The sequence below is a fragment of the Mustela erminea genome, chromosome 10 (genome assembly GCF_009829155.1).
Source record: "Mustela erminea isolate mMusErm1 chromosome 10, mMusErm1.Pri, whole genome shotgun sequence".
Taxonomy (NCBI): Eukaryota; Metazoa; Chordata; class Mammalia; order Carnivora; family Mustelidae; genus Mustela; species Mustela erminea.
The window spans coordinates 101,437,841-101,455,148 of NC_045623.1; the positions used below are offsets into that span (position 1 = coordinate 101,437,841).

General features: G+C 55.1%; 1 protein-coding gene across 4 annotated transcripts; it reads right to left on the bottom strand.

The window, feature by feature from the left end:
• Window positions 1–384: 384 nt before the first annotated feature.
• AGTRAP (angiotensin II receptor associated protein) lies at window positions 385–13,490 on the bottom strand. 4 transcript variants are annotated; one of them, XM_032302156.1, is made up of 6 exons: window positions 13,375–13,490; window positions 6,687–6,721; window positions 4,363–4,468; window positions 4,117–4,240; window positions 3,455–3,629; window positions 385–1,992 (listed from the first exon to the last, which is right to left on the bottom strand). In XM_032302156.1, exons 1-6 carry the CDS (start codon window positions 13,399–13,401, stop codon window positions 1,947–1,949), a joined length of 513 nt encoding a protein of 170 aa, XP_032158047.1. In that variant the 5' UTR covers window positions 13,402–13,490; the 3' UTR covers window positions 385–1,946. The 4 variants fall into 4 exon arrangements, with proteins under 4 accessions (XP_032158047.1, XP_032158050.1, XP_032158048.1 ...); XM_032302158.1 differs by having other exon boundaries at window positions 1,880–1,992; window positions 3,434–3,629; XM_032302159.1 differs by lacking the exon at window positions 4,117–4,240.
• Between the last annotated feature and the right edge of the window lie 3,818 nt (window positions 13,491–17,308).

Below are 17,308 nucleotides of genomic sequence, written 5' to 3' on the forward strand. Positions count from 1 at the left end.
ACATATCCTCCCTTCCATTTGACACAGGCTCTATTAGCTGTGCCCCCACCTTTCCATTCCCTTTGGAAACTGACATACTGACCACATACACCCAGGGGAAGGCACAGCGCAACCTGCCGTGTGCCAGGACCTGGTGTGAACAAGAGAACCGGAACTGGGGTTTTTAGTCCCATACCCCAAACGCCACACTTCTCCCCTACCCAAGGCTGCTTCAACCACGGACTTGAAGGATCCTTCTGTCTGGTCCACACTTCCCTATTCCATTCCATACACACTCGTGAACGACATATGGTACTGCTTGGAGGTTTTAAATTCAGGCCAACACTCTCGGATTGCTGATGCCATCCTGGAATCTGTTTTGCTCACAACACAGGGCGACCCGTGTCCACAGAAAGAGGCCTGGTTTATTCCCACAAACTGCCGAACCACAGCCATACAATGAATGTGCCGCAGATTACTTATTTGTCTCCTTCTGATGGTGGAGCTGTTTCCGGCTTTCCTGCAGCTGCAGCCACTCTGGTCCAGAGCACGGGTCCCTTCCCAGGGGTCTCTTCTGGAGCTCTTGCCTCCTGACTGAGGACTCTTTATAAGTCTGTTCCCTGAGAGCAGGCACCAGAGTTGAGCCCTGCAGCCCTTGCGCAGCGGTAACAGGTACTGAACCCCAGGGCATGGATGGATACAGGAGGGTGGTGGGGTTGTGCACTAGGCCTTGATCTCTCTTGTCTCGGAGACAAGCCAGGATGGCCTGGGAGAGCCAGAGGTCAACACTCGGTCCAGTTGATATAGATTAGGACCCTGGCTTGGGGCTTCTGGACGGGTGTTGGTCCCAGTCGGCCCTGACACCAAGACACAGGGTCTGCCAGGGAGAGGTCGCCCCTCGCCTACTGACCCCACATCGTCACAGCATCTAGAAGCAACCTGCCAGCTTCACTGTGGCTTGGGGAGCTGCAGGGCCAGGCACTACACACTTTGTTCACGTCATCACCCCCAGGGCTGGCACTGGCTCTTTTCCAGAAGAAACTGAGGCCAGAGTCATTAAGTCGCTCAAAGGCACACAGCCAGAACGTGGCTGAGGGGGAGGCAAACCCATACCCAAGTCATCGGACCCAGAGACACAGATGCCCACGGGCCCGCACTGAACAGCGCCCTCTGCTGCTGGGACCGAGGCTAGGCCAAAGCTGGGTTACCAGCATGTGTTTCCTCCAGCCACAGCAGGCCAGCAGCTAAGCCCAGCCAGCTTCCCTGCAGATTCAAAGGAGAAATCTTCCCAGGAATGGCAGGTCCAGGCCCCCAGGGCAGCTGGGAGATTAACCATGGCTCAAAACACCCCAGCTACGGATTCCCCAGACCTGAATGCCATGGCCATGGGAAGGGCAGTTGGCGACCATGGGGGTTCTCCAGGCTGCCTCCAGCCCCAAGGTCCCCAAGCACCAAGTTACTAGGCATGAGAAGCACAGGGACCTCACTTCCATGCTGGACTGCTCTGGGGGCTGACCATGACCCAAAGCTCTCAGAGCTTCTGTGGGCAAGGTCAACCAACTGTGGGCAAGGCCTGGCTCAGGTATGGCTGGACAGGGCTGCACGGAGCTGCTAATGGACATGAGGAAAACGACCACGGTTGCCAGCCTCAGACCAGTGGGGTACCTCAAAGGGAGCGGAGGCCTCAGGGAGTCTGGGACAGGTGTGCATGGGGCTCCTGGCCACTCAGGGCACTTGCCTGGGGTGATGGGGAACAGGAGAACACAGTCCAGGAAAGGGACATGGAGGTCAGGGGCAGCTCTAGAATGCCATCCGAGGCATGAGGAGGGCAAGGCAGCCTGGGCCATCTCTGGGGTCTGCTCCACTGGCCCCCGCGCTTGGGCAAAGTGGACTGGCTTCAGTACCCTTGTGGGGAGTGACCCCTGCCCTCTGAGCCTACAAAGGGGTCTGTGGGCGCCTCTGGTGAGTCAATCGTCTGGTAGCCACTGCGCTCCTGTGATGGTCCAAGGAAACCTGGGGGCGGAGGGGAAGGAAAAAACGAAGGGTGAAGACTCACAACAGTCTACTGTAAGTCCAAACTAAAATTCACCAGGAACGACAGTGACAGTGACAGCAGATCCCCCAGCTTTTGGCAGGTGTTCAGCCAATCCTCCCATAACCCCCCAGAGCAGGTATTGGGTGGCCCCACTTTACAGATGGAGAAACTGAGGGTCAAAGAGATGAACTGACTTGCCCCCAGTATGGCGCTTGAAGTGGAGGACACGGAAATTCAAGCCAAGGCCGCATAAGCCCAAAGCCAGTGCTCCTGGCCATGACACTTGGGCCTTCTCAGAGCAGCAAGCATCTGAGCAGAGGGACGACCAGCCCTGGGCTCGCAGGCTCTCCGCCCCCACCCCGGGCACAGTGGACACCATGTTACTGGTCCAGAAAGCCCAGAGCTGGCACAGTGTGCAGAGCCCAGAACCCTGGGATAGGGGTGCAAGGTAGGGGCAAGGGCTCTAAGTGCCCATGCTCTTTGCTCCCCTCCCTGCCCTGCACACTTGACCCTGAACAAATCCCAGGGGCTCTGGCCGCCAGCTCCCTCATCTGCCTAATGGGAGAAATGTTACTGGGCCCCCCTAACTCCACGGCAGGCCAGGGCAATGCTGAGATCAGTCCCGGGGAGACCGCAGGCCCCTCTTGCCCTGGCCCAGATGCTTCCCTAGGTGGGTCATGGGCCCCTCTGGGCCGCTTTTCTTGGGAGGGAACAGTGAAAGACCACCCCCCCCCACACTCTCTCCCCACCTCTCCGAGAAAGGAGATGAGCTGTATGTAAGAGAGAACAGGAAAACGGCCCAGCCACCATGAGCAGGGGGTGTGGGAGGGGCTGCGGTGGGCCTGGCTGAGGTGACCGGGATGTGAGCAGGGCAAATTCAGGGCCAGCTTCGGCCGAGGCTCCATGGCACAAGCCAGCAGCCCCTCTCCATTGGCCACCCAGACCCCACACGGTAGGAGGGCAGGTTCTAGGCCCGCGGCTGGCAGGTGCTGAGAGGAGGGGCCGGCCCCGGGAATGCTGACAGGCCTCAGGCTGCAGGCCGTCCAGAGCCATCGGCGGGACTGAGGCACACCCGCTGCACTGGCGCTCAGTGCTGGGGTTGAGACTAAGTTCTGGTCCCGCTGCCAACTCTGCCCGCAGTTGGATGCCCGGGAAAGCTCACGGCAGGCGGGGATAGGAGCGCTGGGCTCGAGCAGCAGAGACTGGAGGGTTTATCCCCCCCAGCCTGGTTTTGGGGTTGGCACCAGGCCCCGCCCCCACCGCCCCGGTGCCTTGACTCCTTGTCCCCCAGGGCAAGGTGAGCTCACTTGGGCTGCAGCTCAGGCAAGACAGAGACAGGAGAGACGTGGGAGACGGCGCTGCCAGCACCCTGGCTGGCGAGAGGTCAGTCAGGGAGCCAGCGGGAGGTGGTGGCCTCACCAGTACAGAGTGGGAGCTCACCCCCACGCTCCCGGTACATGTGGTAGACGAAGCAGCAAGACAAGGGCTTGAGGAGCAGGCTGAGGATGGCCATGCCGGCACCAAAGCGCTGTGTGTCCGTGAAGCTGGCCTGCCGGTAGAAGACGCTGATGTGGACGATGTCCAGGAAGATGGTGGCTGCCAAGCCACCGAGAAACTGCAAGGGTGATCACGTGCCATTAGGGTTTATGCCCTCCCTGATGCTCCGTCCCGCGCTCACGGCTGCCCTACCACGTACGCCAGATGGAAGCTCTGTCCCTGCCCACCTGTGTCCTTAGATCTTGCTGGAAAACAGATCAGCAAGCTGGCCGGACCCAGGTCTGGACCCAGCCTGTCACCACTCCCCCTGTGACGTGGGGCACCAGACTTGGTTCTAGAACCTTCGAAATGAAGGTCCCTTAGAGTTCACTCAATCCATCTGCACCATGGGAGCCCCCTTCTCAGTCATTCCGACAGGCCTGCGTGGGAGCTCTTGTTGCCCCTCGGGGCTGTGTCTGCTCTGACCTCACGAGGTAGAGGAGGTCCCTCTCCATAGGGCTCCCGCCAAAGCCCTCCCCACTAATAGGGCCCTAGAAGCAGGTTACCAGGGACATGCTCCAGTGCCCTTGAGGAGGAGCCAAGCTGGGGCACCTGGGGGGACCCACCCGTGCTTCCTTCGGGGAAGGCAACCAGCAGACTCAGGGTTCTCGGAGTCCCGCAGGCCGAGAAGTGGGTCAGGCTAGTGAGGACACACCTGGGCTGGTAGCTGGGGACGGCTTCTTCACAAGGCTTAAGAAATGGAAAATAGGGGGCAAGGTGCGGGGCCCCTTCCTTACAAGGAAGAGACAGGACTGGGATGGGTGAGGGGGCAAGAGTGGGGGCCACGGACCACCCTGCTCCCCCCGCCTCACCAGACTCATGGCGTCGACGGAGTCCCGCTGAGCCACGGCCCACACGCCCACCGCCAGGATGGTGAAGTTGGCCCAGGGGTAAGGGCCGGAGAACGTGATGCAGCCCCTGTGGGAAGGAGCGCCCGGGTCATGTCAGGTGACCGCCCCACAGGGGCCCGCCCCTTCCCCTCCCGCAGGCCGCCTCTTCCCCGCTCCGGAGTCCCGGGCCCTCTGCAGGGAGGTTCTCCTCCTCCCCAGCTGGGTCCTGGAAACGTCAGCAAAGCCCACTGCCTGTACTTCCCAGGTGGATCCCAAATCTGGCCACATCCCTCCGGCTCCAAAACCCCATCCTCTCCGGCCAGGATTTGTCACCGCTGCCTCTCCCCACGGGCCTCCTTACTTCCACTCCTGCCCATCCAGGCCCTTCTCCAAGCAGCCAGGAGTCGTGTAAATCTGGGGACGTCACTCCTCCGCTGAGAGTCTCCCCCAGTTTTCCTTCCCACTTGCAACAAAATACAGACTCTTCCCGTGGCCCGAGGAGCCCCGTGATGCAGCTGTCGCCCCCTTGTTCCTCCAGCCACTTCCCGCACGGCGACCTCTTCCCTGAACACAGCCCTGTCCTGTTAGTCTCAGCCCCCACGGGGACGCCGAGACTCTTTCCCCGACCACCTAGTTTTAAATACCAGCTTGTGACTTCCTATTTTATTTTTTAGGGCATCGTTACCAACTAACCATCTGATAGGTTTACTTCTTGGCTCGTCAACCCAGTGAAAATATTAGTTAACACAGAGCCCCTAAAAAATGTCCCGCATGGTTCTCGATGCTTTAAATGAACTCACTTACGTGCATTTATGTTAGCAACTCTAGAAAAGAGGCATGATTATTATCCCCATTTTAAAGATGAGGCAGCTAAGGCACGGAGAGATCAAGGAACTTGCCTCCGGCCACACAGCTTCTAAGGGGCGGAGGTGGCATTTGAATCCAGACAGCCAGGCTCCAGAGGCCGCGCCCTCATCCACAGTAGTCATGGGGGCTCCCTGCACGCAGTGGGGTGCCTCATTAACTTACTTGACTCTAAAGCAAACCCTACAGAGAACGTAGGCAAAGCTATGAAGTGTAGAACAAGACTCGGCTTGATAGTCGTTGAATAGGTCACCTGCCTTTTGGTTTTCTGGTTTTAAAGAAGCTAGTGCGGGGCAAGTGGGGGGGGGGGCGCCCAGACCACAGCTCAGAATCTTCAGGGGTATGACTGAGAAGTCTATTCAGACCTTGCTTCCCCAAGTCATTAGCCATGACCTTCACCGTCTGCTTTATTCCCAGCCATTTTACACGTGCAGCGTACGGCGAGGTCGGCAACAAGCCCACGGAAGCCAGTGGTCTCCAGTCCTGCTTCGGCAGGGCAATGGCCCTGCAGCTCAGCAGGTGAAACAGACAGTAATCATGAGATCAGTCCGTAATGCTAGAGCCTCCCTCTGTTGCAGGCCCCAGGGAGTGTCGGATGAACACAACCCGCTTCTCCCACACGGCCCCTGAGGGCTGTGCCATCCTTACACCCATTTTACAGATGGAAACCTAAGAAGGACCACGGCTCACCCAGGACCTCGCCAGGTCCATCTGAATCCCGAGTCTGCCGTCTCTGGGCAGGAGTGTGATGTAAGAGTGCGGCCCAACCCTAAGCAAGTGACCCTACCCCGGGTCTAGGCTCATGGAGTATCTACTTGCTGAGCTGGCTCCTGGACGCCCTCAAGAAATGTTAGTGGTTATTACAGTTTCTAAAATGGGGCTTTCACCATCCAATGACCTCACAAGGTAACTAGGAAGGTTAGTCATGCTCTCATTTTACAGTTGACAAAATGACTCAGGGGTCTAAGTGATGGACCCAAGGTCAAAGACACACAGAGCTCTAGCTGGCAAACACCCCCCGCTGCCTTGGGGAGTCCAGCAGGCTATGTGAGACTAGCCCCTTGGCTTTAGCACCTCATACCTTCCAGATACAAAGACTTTAGGGGAGGCACCAGAGTCACGCCAAGCCCCTAAAAAAGGCCTGGGCATGTCTGGAGGAGGATCTGAGCTGTGGGGACTGTCCTGGGCCAGCCACCTCCCCTAGGATGAAGACTTAAAGCTTCTGGGTGGGGGGGAGGGGTGATGATGGCAGAGGCCTCTGGAAAATGCCTGCCCCTCAGACATTCTTGGGACCTGGGGAGCTTGCTGATGACATTCTTGACAAAGGTGTTATTTAGCTCTGGAACTGGCAGGGAGACACGTGGACGGGAGCCTGGGGAGCTGTGGACCCGGATCCCGGGAGACAGGAGGACACAGGAGTGGACACCTGCGAAGTCACTCACCAGGTCGTCAGCAGCCAGTGAACCAGCAGGATCATCTGCGGGAAGGAAAGAAAAGAACGAGGAGTGACACACCATCTGGGGAGAGGTGGGGCGAGCTTCTGGAGGCAGAACACACAGGAAGCCCCCGTCTAGCACCTAACAGGGCTTTACAAATGTCTGTTAAAACAAAACAAAACAAAACAAAACAAAAACAAGAGAACACCAGCGACAGTGAGCAAAGCTGGCGTGAAGGAGGAAGAGCACAGGTCAGGCCAGGGGGAGCCGCCACAGGGCTCGGCCCTACTCCCTTGGGGCAGCAGACACCCACACCCCCTCCTGCTTCACAGTCAGCGCTGGCATCAGAGGATATACCTGGACTGGAACCGGCTGGGGGGGAGGGGCGGCGTGGGAGTCACAAGAGGCTGGTTCCTTGGCACACCGGAGCTGGGGTACAGTATGGGGCACAGGCGTTGTCTGCCCCGTGCATCAAGAGAGCACCAGAGGCAAAAGGGGAAAAACAGGATGAGGGAGCGGGAGACCAGGGGAAGAGGCAGGCCTTGAGGGCCTCAGCAGGGAGCGTGGATTTCATCCTAAATGCAGGGAGGGAAGCCACGGAAGGCTTTTCTGCAAGCAAGGAACTTGGTAGGGCTTAAGAAAAAAAAAATCCCTCTGGCTTTTTTCTAGATTTCTGCACCATTCCACAAACCCTTTCATTGTCCCATATGTCCTTAAAATCACAGCCCCTTTTACTAGAACTTGTCTCTACTCCTGGTAATCAGAAGGGCCCTTCTTGGAAAGCAGATAAAGAAGGAGGCAGCAGATGCTCCGGGGAGGGGAGGGCAGCTGTTGGCTGGAGCTTCTGAAAGAGGAGGCCGCCCTGTGCTCAGGGACGGGCAGGGACCAGCCAGGCCAAAGGGAGGAGAACAAGGTGTTCCAGAGCGGGTGGGTGCGTGGGAAGACCAATGGGGAGGCAGGACCCAGAGCCCAAAAGAGGAGGAGGGGGTGGGCCCAAACCGGCAGGGGGCCAGAAGTCCTGAGTCAGGAGCTTCCATGGGGTCCCAGTGGTAGACAAGGAACCTTGAAGGAGTTACTCAAGGGACTGAGGGCCTTAAGCTGGGAGGGGGGTTGCCAAGAGCCCGGGGCAGGAGCAGTGTACCAGCCTGGAAGCGAGGGCAGACACAGCAAGGGTGTGCAGTGAACAGCCCAGGCTTCCAGACCGGTGAAAGGGCAGAAGTGCGGCTTGTACACTTGCTCTGCGCCAAACGCCTCATGCCCCCTTCTTCGGGCCTCACAAAAGCCTCTGGAACAGACACCATGATCGTTCCCATTTCACAGATGAGAAAACTAGACTCCAAGGAAAATTAAGCTGATCCAGATTCCACCCATGGTGTGCAGTGAGACTCGAGTTCAAGTGTAAGTCTGACTCCGCTGCTCCCAAGCTTCACACGGCAGGGGGAGACTGGGCTTTCAGCGGAGGGGAGCTTGCGACAAACGAGGACGTTTTCTGCACGTGGGGGGAGCTCAAATCGGAGCAGGAGGCCGGGACGCTCCACCTGCACCCCCAGGCCCCGCGCCAGCGAACCCAAAGACACCGTGGCTCGAAAGCAAGGCGTTAGGCTGGGAGAAGGGCTCTGCAAGGACCAGTGCCCCTGACGAACCACGTCTACACCACAGAAGGCTGGCTCTAGATGGCAGCTCCGTGACCGGCTACCCCTCTTTGCTCTGGACGTTTCCTAAGTGTGGCCACCACGCTGTGTTCTGTACGCGGACGTGCTTAACCCTCACAGCCCACGGAAGCACCATTTACAGCTGAGGAAGTGGGAGGCTCGGAGGCGAGTGACTTGCCCACGGTCACATAGCTGCCCCGTGGCAGAGCCACAACTCAAACCTGACTGTGATCCTGGTGCTGCCTGACCACAAGGCCTCTCTGGGGCTGGGCGGGTGTGTTCCTCCCGTTATGGAGACGGGGAGATCGAGGGAGAGGAGGCTTAGTCGGCCGTGGATTTCTTTTCCCAGAGGCTCGTGAGACAGGATGAAATGGCACTAAGTTTCTCAAACATTTCACCCGGCATGGAACATTCTGGAAACAAACGAATGTAGCTGGATGGAAGACAGTGGAAGACTGACAGGAAGCTGGGGGTGGGCAGGACCAGGCCTGGGGGTTGTGGGGAAGAATTCTGATCTTTATCTCAAGAGCCAACCACTACCCCCTCTGTCTTCACAGGAAACCCTGCCCACAGAGGGGAGAAACCCTGCCTCAAAGACCATAGCATGTGACAAGCCGCAGTGGTCCTGGTGTCCGGCTTTCAGACTAAGAGAAGACACTGAGGAAGGGAGCACGGGGGAGGCAGCTCACACGAACACCTTCCTTCTGAAAATCAACACCTGAGCCTTGCCTGCTGTTGGCTTGTGTTCCAGAAACCGTCTTCATTTCCAAGTGCTCTGGTTCTCACACCCAGACCACGCACACCACGGGTTTTTAACACATGGGTGCTTCTTGGCCCTGCAGAGCCCTGCTTGACGAGGGGAAGGTGAAAAGCTGAGACCCGGAAACTAGCGGATACGCAGGCAAGCCTGTGGGGAAAGGGCTCTGTGTCACCTGTGAGACAAAGATTTAGCCAAGAGCCAGAGAGACCTGTAACATGCAGTAAGTGGCTGCCCGAAGTCCAAAACTCAGCCACCTGTTTTGGGAAGAGCGCAACCTGGAAATACAGAGGATCCCTAAGGACATACTGTGTCCCCTCCGTGTGCCCTCACTTTTGCTTTATATTTAAGAAACTTAGCAGCTTTTGATCACAACTCTTAAGCCCCTGGGAATAGAAACCCCCAGAAGACAAAGTCTCCTCTTCCTCAGTCTCCCCATCTTTGTCATGGGAGGGCACAGCCACCCAGGCCTACAGAGGCCTGCTGTCCGGGAGTGCTCCAACCAGCGACCCAGCCAAATGGGCCCAGCTCTTCCCGACACAGGAGGGAACAGTGACTCATCTCAGCACAAAGGACTGTCTGCCAACTGCTGGGGAGGTTTCCGGTAACCAAGGGGACACCAGGGACTCTCAGGTATGGCCTGAGAGACTGGGGGAGGGAGGCCCTGGCCTCTGAGAATGTGACTGGGCAGCCCTTCCCGGCGGGGCCAGAGCAAAGACAGACCGGAGCTCCTGGACTCTTCATACAGTGCTCGGCGCCCGGGGGCTGCCTGGTTCTTTCCCAGAAGACGGGGAAGGAGAGCGCGGATGAGGCAAAGCAGGCAGGGGTTGTAGGTGCTGGAGTGGAGGCCTGGGTTCTGGTCCAGGGGTCATGTCCCTTTGTGTCTGTGCCCCAGGTTTGGTCTCTGAAATGGAGGCAATCCCTTTCCTCCCCCGCTCCCACCTGCTGTCCGTCAAGCACAGAGACAGGTGTCTCACGGTCCCTGTACGAATCCACGTAATGACCACGTCATGACCGTAAGTACCCGCATGGAACAGGCATCCTGTGTTAACAGCGTTAACAACACAACTCCTGACACCAGGCCGGACCTGCCTGCCATGTGTCTGCACTGCCCTGAACACTTGGCCACCATGTGGGACGGGGGCGGGCAGTCATGTTCTGTTACTGAGGAAGATACTGAGGCAGCGGGAGATTAAGCAATCGGCCCACACGTGACGCTTACAGAAAGAGAGCTCAGAGCCAAGTGTCCCAATCGCTCTATCTGGTCTGACTTTTTCTGCTACTAGAAATGTACTGCCCCACCAGCTCCGGGACCACGGGATCCTACTCCTACCACCCTAGAAGGTAGGGTTTATTTTTATCTTCTTTGTACAGTGAGGAAAGGATCCTCAGAGCAGTTAGGAGACCTGCTCAAGGTCACGCAGCTAGTAAGCGGTCATGACTATGCTTCGCCATCAGGATCTCGAAGAGTTAGGGAAGGCAGGAGGGAAATGAGGAGGTTTAACCAGAAGGGAAGGCTAAGGAGAAGCCGAGGGGCCATGGGGACCAGGACTCAGACCCTTCGTCTGCTACTGAAGGGCCCAGGGGCGAATGGGGCGGAAGGAGCCTTCCTAGACAGGCGGTGGACAGACCTAAGGTCAACAGACAGATCAACAGGGGGAATCCAGTTCTCTCAGTCCTGTGGAAACACAGCCCGTTACGTGAGGTAGAAAGGTCCCCAAGGATAGCTGAGGCTGAGACGCAAGTCAGGAACGCCATGCCAGGGAGGCAGAGTCGGGCAGTGGGCAACGAAGTCAGATACGCAGATTTGGTCCCAGGGAGCCGGGGCTCCATGACCGTGCACGCTGTGTGATCTTGGGCAAGGCACCTGACCTCTCGGAACTGCCGTTTGCCCTTTTATGAAGTAGGGACCATCACGCCTGTGTCACGGGCTGTTCTGTGGATCTAGTGGTACAGGGAGGTGGAGAGGCGTGCGAAACACACAACACAGTGCCCGCCGGGTAGTCAGCCCTCAGTGCGCGGCCATTCTCATCAGCGCCATTAGGAAGTCGGCTTGCTGAGTCCTTAACCAAATGCTACACTGCTCCCTGGGCCTTTTTTCACAAGACCTCCTGAGCCCCAGTCTGCTCCTTTCTAAGCTTGTCAAATGTCATTTCTCCCAGATGGGACTCAGTTATGGCCCTCTGTGTGAAGAGCCTGGGGCAGCTGTTTCTGACCACTGGCACGACTGACCGCTCTGGCGGGGCTGGGCATGAACAGGATTCAACCAAATACCACGGAATATGAAATGAGGGAAGGCAGGTCCACAGGGTGGGCTCTCCCAGCTCCCGGGCAGCCCTGATCTCACAACATCCCACTTAAGAGCCTACAAGCAAGGAGTCGACAGCTGCCCTCCCTAGGGTGGCCAGATTTAACAACAACAAAAATACAAAACGCCCAGTTAGTTTTGAATTTTGGTTAATAAGCCTTTTGTTAGTATGATCCAAATATTGCCTAGGATATACTTATGCTGAAAAATTATCCACTGTTGATCTGAAATTCAAATTCAACAGATGTCTTTTATGTTCCTGGCAACTTTGGCCCTTCAGGGCCTCTCAGCACTGACTTATCTCTGACTGGTAACAGCTAAAACCTTTGGAAACACAGGGTCCTGTTTCCTAAGCCAAGGGAAAGGCCCCCTATTTCACTTTGGGGCAGAGAACACTAGCACAGCTCATACCTGTGGGCGTGCTTGGACTGAAGGCCCATAAAGTTGCTCAAAAACAAACAAACAAACAAACCCCAAAAACCAAAAAAGTCCCAAACAGACTAAGCCCTTCCAGTGGATGGAAACCATCAAAGCCAAAGCCAGCCCTAACTGGTGGCCAGGAAAGGGCAAGGCTTTGAAGTCTGACCCCAGTGGGTTCAAAGCCGGACTCTGCCACTTAATCCCTGTGGGACTTTGGCAAATTACTTATCTGCCCCAGCTGAAGTTTGCTCAGGAGTAAAAAAGGTGACAATATCAGCTTTCTCAGAAGGTGGCTGGGATCAAATGAATGGCCTGGCACATCACAGATGCTCCAGGAACCAGGGCTCCCTGCCCTCTCCGTTTCACCTGATGCTCTCTTAGGAATGATTTTAGGCAAAACTCTCATCAGCGAAAAGGCAGGGGCCACTGACTCCAGACACTGCCTGGAACACAGCGAATGCTGATACGAACAAACCTCAGTTTCCTGCTATAAATCAAACTGGCTGGAAGCCTCTGGGAGGGAAATGAGGATAAGGGAAATCTGCCCCGTGAAGTCCTAGTAACCCAGACGTGGATCACGTGTACTTTTGTGCTCCTCTGTCCCTCAGAGGCCTTCGGTGCTGGGTACCACGTGTGCTAAGTGCTTTGTCACTGGAAGTAAAAGGGCGTTTTTGGATACAGTCTCAAGGGGACAGCACCGTGACCCCAAATGGCAGGTTTGGGCCGACGTTCACACCTGCCTGACCAAAGCTAAAGGCCCCAGCCCCAATGGGCCCGCGCAGCCCCAAAGCAAAGCCCGCCGGGGGCGGGGACAAAATGAAGAAGCCGCGGGCACCCAGGAGCTGAGGACATGCCACAGGAAATGAAGACACCCCAGGAAACTTCGCAGTGTCTCCCTAAAGGCACAAAGTTGGGGTTTTCTGCGTCTAAGTAACTTCTATTGGAGTTCCTGTTTCTTACGAAATTAGGACGCTGGATTTAAGCGCTTTGGAAACTACTGGTCTGGGCATTTCGGGTTTTCTTAAGCTGATGAAGCCGACGAAGCAGCGCGGCGGCGCTGGCCGTGCAGGTGGACCGTCCAGCCCCTCTTTCGGCGACGGGCAGGTGTCCGCCGCCGGGACCCTCCCCCCCCCTCCCCGGGGCTCTCAAGGCCCGCCCCCACCCCGCGGCTCCCTCCCTCCCTCTCTCCAGCGGAATTCTGGGCGCGCAGGCCCGAGCGATCCTCGGGCTCCCGGGGCAAGCGGCCGGAGGCGCCGAGGCCAGAAAGGGGAACCGGCGGCCCTTTCCGTCCTCCACCGCCTCCAGCTCGCCCTCCGTCTTCCTGCGGGCCTTTCCCTGGATCCCTCTCCCTGCCACGGCCGGTCTGCTCACCCTCTTCCCACCCGGGGTCCACGTCTCTCGCCGTCTCCCCACCACCCCCTCCTGCCCCGAGCTGTCGACCCTCTCCCTTCTGAAATCCTTCTTGAAAAAAATCAAACGTTCCCCCCCACCCCGCCCGCCCCGGCCACACACTTTGGGGGACCCGCCCTGCCCGCACCGCGCCCTGCCCGTCTCCACCTTCAGGTTCACGGCAGGCAGCTCCATCCCGACCCCAGCGGACGGCACCTGCGCGGCAACCGCGGGGGCTCCTGGGCTCCGAACTCGGGAAACAAACTTGCCGGCCCCGCCCCGCCCCGCCCGGCCACGTGAGGCAGGTCACGTGATCCCAGACCCGGTTGCTAGGAGACGGCGTCCCGCCGCTCGCGCGCTCCTCGGGGTTTCTCTGGCTCCGTCTGCCTCCCACGCAGTTCCGCGGGCTGCTGGAGAGTGTGGGGTTCTGTGTCGCAAAGGGCGCGGGATCTTGCTTGGTTCGTATCCCCACAGATGCACTGATGGGACCACCCGCAGCCGAAGAGCTCGGGGGAACGTCCAGGCGCCAAGGGCTGATGTCTCACCCCGGAGGGCATCCTCTCTCCTTCCTCCGTCCTCGCTTCTAAGGGGAGACGTTGAGGATACCTGCCTCTTAGGATCCTTGTGAGGTTGGATGAACTCATTCATGTTGTTGGTGAAAAAATTATTCTGACACTTGCTGGAGTGGTAAGGGAGAGTTTATTCAGGACTGTTGCCAGAGGGGTATTGCAGTAGGGGGAGAGTGCGGAAACTCGCTTTCCGGGACAGACAGCACAGGCGCAGACGGAGGGACCGATGGGTGGGAAATACCGAGAGGAGATGTAAAGGATTGGGAGATTTTTGCTAAACAGCAGGATTCTTGCTAGAAGCAGCCCCGGACTTAGACCCCAAAGATGGGGGATGGGGAACTTGATCAGATCTGGAGGGTGACCAGTTATCTGGTGGGGGGGGGGATCCTCGCTCAACTGACTCAGTAGGATTCTTGCTAAAACCGGATCCTGCAGTCTCAGCAATGACAGGCTGAACAGAGAAGGCCAGGCCTAGCTTAGAAGAGGGCTCAGAGGAACCTAACGAAAATTTGGTCAAGGATAGTGTCTTTGTCAAGGTCAGGTGCCCAGAACAGCACCTGCCACGTAGTAAATGAGCAGTATAGACGAGCTATTGTTATTATCAATACAGAAGGTCATTATCGATAGGATGGTTGGAGTCCCCTGGAATCTGTATACCAAAAACTTTAGGAAAATTTAGCTGGAAAGCCAACAGGAAACCTATAGGACACACCTGTCTCCAGAAGGAAGGAAAATGGAGAACAAAGAGATTTTATCTAAACACGGTCTACCCCTCAATTGTAAATGGGAAGAATCGAGGAAAGAAAAAGCTGTCTTAAAACAGACACATGGATCAATGGGACAGAACAGAGAGCCCAGAAATAGACCCTCACCACTATGGTCAACTAATCTCTGACAAAGGAGGAAGGAATATCATGGAAAAAAGACAGCCTCTTCAACAAATGGTGCTGGGAAAATTGGACAGCCACATGAAGAAAAATGAAATTGGACCATTTCCTTACACCGCACATGAAAATAGACTCAAAATGGATGAAGGACCTCAATGTGAGAAAGGAATCCATCAAAATCCTTGAGGAGAACACAGGCAGCAACCTCTTCGTCCTCAGCCACAGCAACTTCTTCCTAGGAACATCGCCAAAGTTAACAGAAGCAAGGGCAAAAATGAACTATTGGGGTTTTATCAAGATCAAAAGCTTTTGCACAACAAAGGAAATAGTTAACAAAACCAAAAGACAACTGACAGAATGGGAGAAGATATTTGCAAACGACATATCAGATAAAGAGCTAGTATCCAAAATCTATAAAGAGCTTAACAAACTCAACACCCAAAGAACAAATAACTCAGTCAAGAAATGGGCAGAGGACATGAACAGACATTTCTGCAAAGAAGACATCCAGATGGCCAATAGACGCATGAAAAAAATGCTCCACATCACTTGGCATCGGGGAAATACAAATCAAAACCACAATGAGATACCACCTCACACCAGTCAGAATGGCTAAAATTAACAAGTCAGGAAATGGCAGATGCTGGCGAGGATGTGGAGAAAGGGGAACCCTCCTACACTGTTGGTGGGAATGCAAGCTGGTGCAACTGCTCTAAAAAACAGTGTGGAGGTTCCTCAAAAAACTGAAAATAGAGCTACCCTATGACCCAGCGATTGCACTACTGGGGATTTACCCTAAAGATACAAACGTGGTGCTCCAAAGGGGCACATGCACCCGAATGTTTATAGCAGCAATGTCCACAATAGCCAAACTATGAAAAGAACCTAGATGTCCATCAACAGATGAATGGATAAAGAAGAGTTGGTGTATATATACAATGGAATACTATGCAGCCCTCAAAAGAAACAAAATCTTGCCATTTGTGATGACGTGGATGGAACTAGAGGGTATTATGCTTAGTGAAATAAGTCAATCAGAGAAAGACAACTATAATATGATCTCCCTGATATGAGGAAGTGGAGATGTAACATGGCGGGTTCGGAGGGTAGGAGAAGGAAAAATGAAGGAAGATGGGATCGGGAGGGAGACAAACCATAAAAGACCCAATCTCAAAAAACAGACTGAGGGTTGCTGGGGGGAGGGGGTTCGGGAGAGGGTGGTGGGGTTATGGACATTGGGGAGGGTATGTGCTATGGTGAGTGCTGTGAAATGTGTAAACCTGGTGCTTCACAGACCTGTAACCCGGGAGATAAAAATACATTATATGTTTGTAAAAAAAATTTAAAAATTAATAATAAAAAAAAAAGAAAAGGCTGTCTTACCTGGCATCTCTCTTAAGACTTGACCACGCTCTCCCTATCCCAAAAAAGAACAGTAATTCCCACCCCCATCCCTCCCCAACCCATCCCTCATCCATAACCAGAGAAAATTTTCATTTGGAGAACACCAGCTTTTATTAGAGTCACTTGGGGGAAGGGTCTCCTTAGAGTCGGTCTGAGTGCTTGTTCTCGTTTCTGGGAGGGAGAAATCACAACACTGCCTGGAATTGTGGGTCTTTTGCAGGGCTCCAGGGACTACTGGCCTAATTTAATACCCTGTTTGGAAATACAGTCCTCCCGACCAGGCGACAGGAAATGACTACACCTAGTTTGATCTTTGCAGAGTTAGCACGCAGGGGAAGAGGCATCTGAATCCTGGTTTTGCCACTTACTGGTCGAACTTGGGCCAGTTGCTTTGCCTCTCTATGCTTAGTTTTTTCATATGTAAGATGAGGATACTAATAGTTTTTCTTCATCAAAGTGTTGTTAGGATTTGTTAATACACAAATAGCATTAGGAACAGGGCCTCACTGATAGTAAGTGCTAAATCAGGATTGGCCACTATTATTCAGTATAATTCTTAATTACTGGTTATGTGATCCCTAGAAGAGATCACAATTCCTCAATAAATGCTGGATATTATGACATTACATTATTATTCATCAATTCTCTCTTTTTACAAGATTATATTTATATATTTGACACAGAACGAGAAAACACAGAGAGAGCACAAGCAGGGGGAGTGGCAAAGGGAGGAGGAGAAGCAGGCTGCCCTGTGAGTGGGGAGCCTGAGGCAAGGCTCAGTTCTCTCACAGGGCTGGATCCCAGGACCCTGGGATCATGACCTGAGCCAAAGGCAGATGCTCAACCAACTGAGCCACCCAGGTGCCTCTATCAGTGCTCTTCTAAGAAATAGCCCCCAACTACTTGAGATCCTAGAGGTGTTTCATTCACGTCTGTAGGTGTGTAACAAGACCATGATCACCTGAGAAGGAGAAAATGCAAGTCCTAGATTAAGGCCGTCGTTAATTAAGTACTTAATTTGTGGTAGGCAGTGTGAAGAACACTCTGCCGTGAATTCTCAATAGTAAATTCTCACAGGGACCCGATGGTGTGGCTATTGTCCTCATCCTTGTTTACACAGCATGAGGTTAAGAGATGTTGGAAGGATTGCCCAAGTCACTGGTCGGTATGAACCTGGGCTGGGGACCGAGGGGGTCTGGCTCTGGGAACTTGAAATTCACCCCTTAGCGCCACTGCCCCATC

Coding starts and splice junctions, on each gene's coding strand:
- AGTRAP (XM_032302156.1), bottom strand. CDS start 13,401: ATGGAGCTGCCTGCCGTGAACCTGAAG. Junction 4,469..6,686: donor CACTGGCTGCTGACGACCTG/GTGAGTGACTTC, acceptor TCCTTCCCACAG/GGGCTGCATCACGTTCTCCG. Junction 4,241..4,362: donor CCGTCGACGCCATGAGTCTG/GTGAGGCGGGGG, acceptor CCATTTCTTAAG/CCTTGTGAAGAAGCCGTCCC.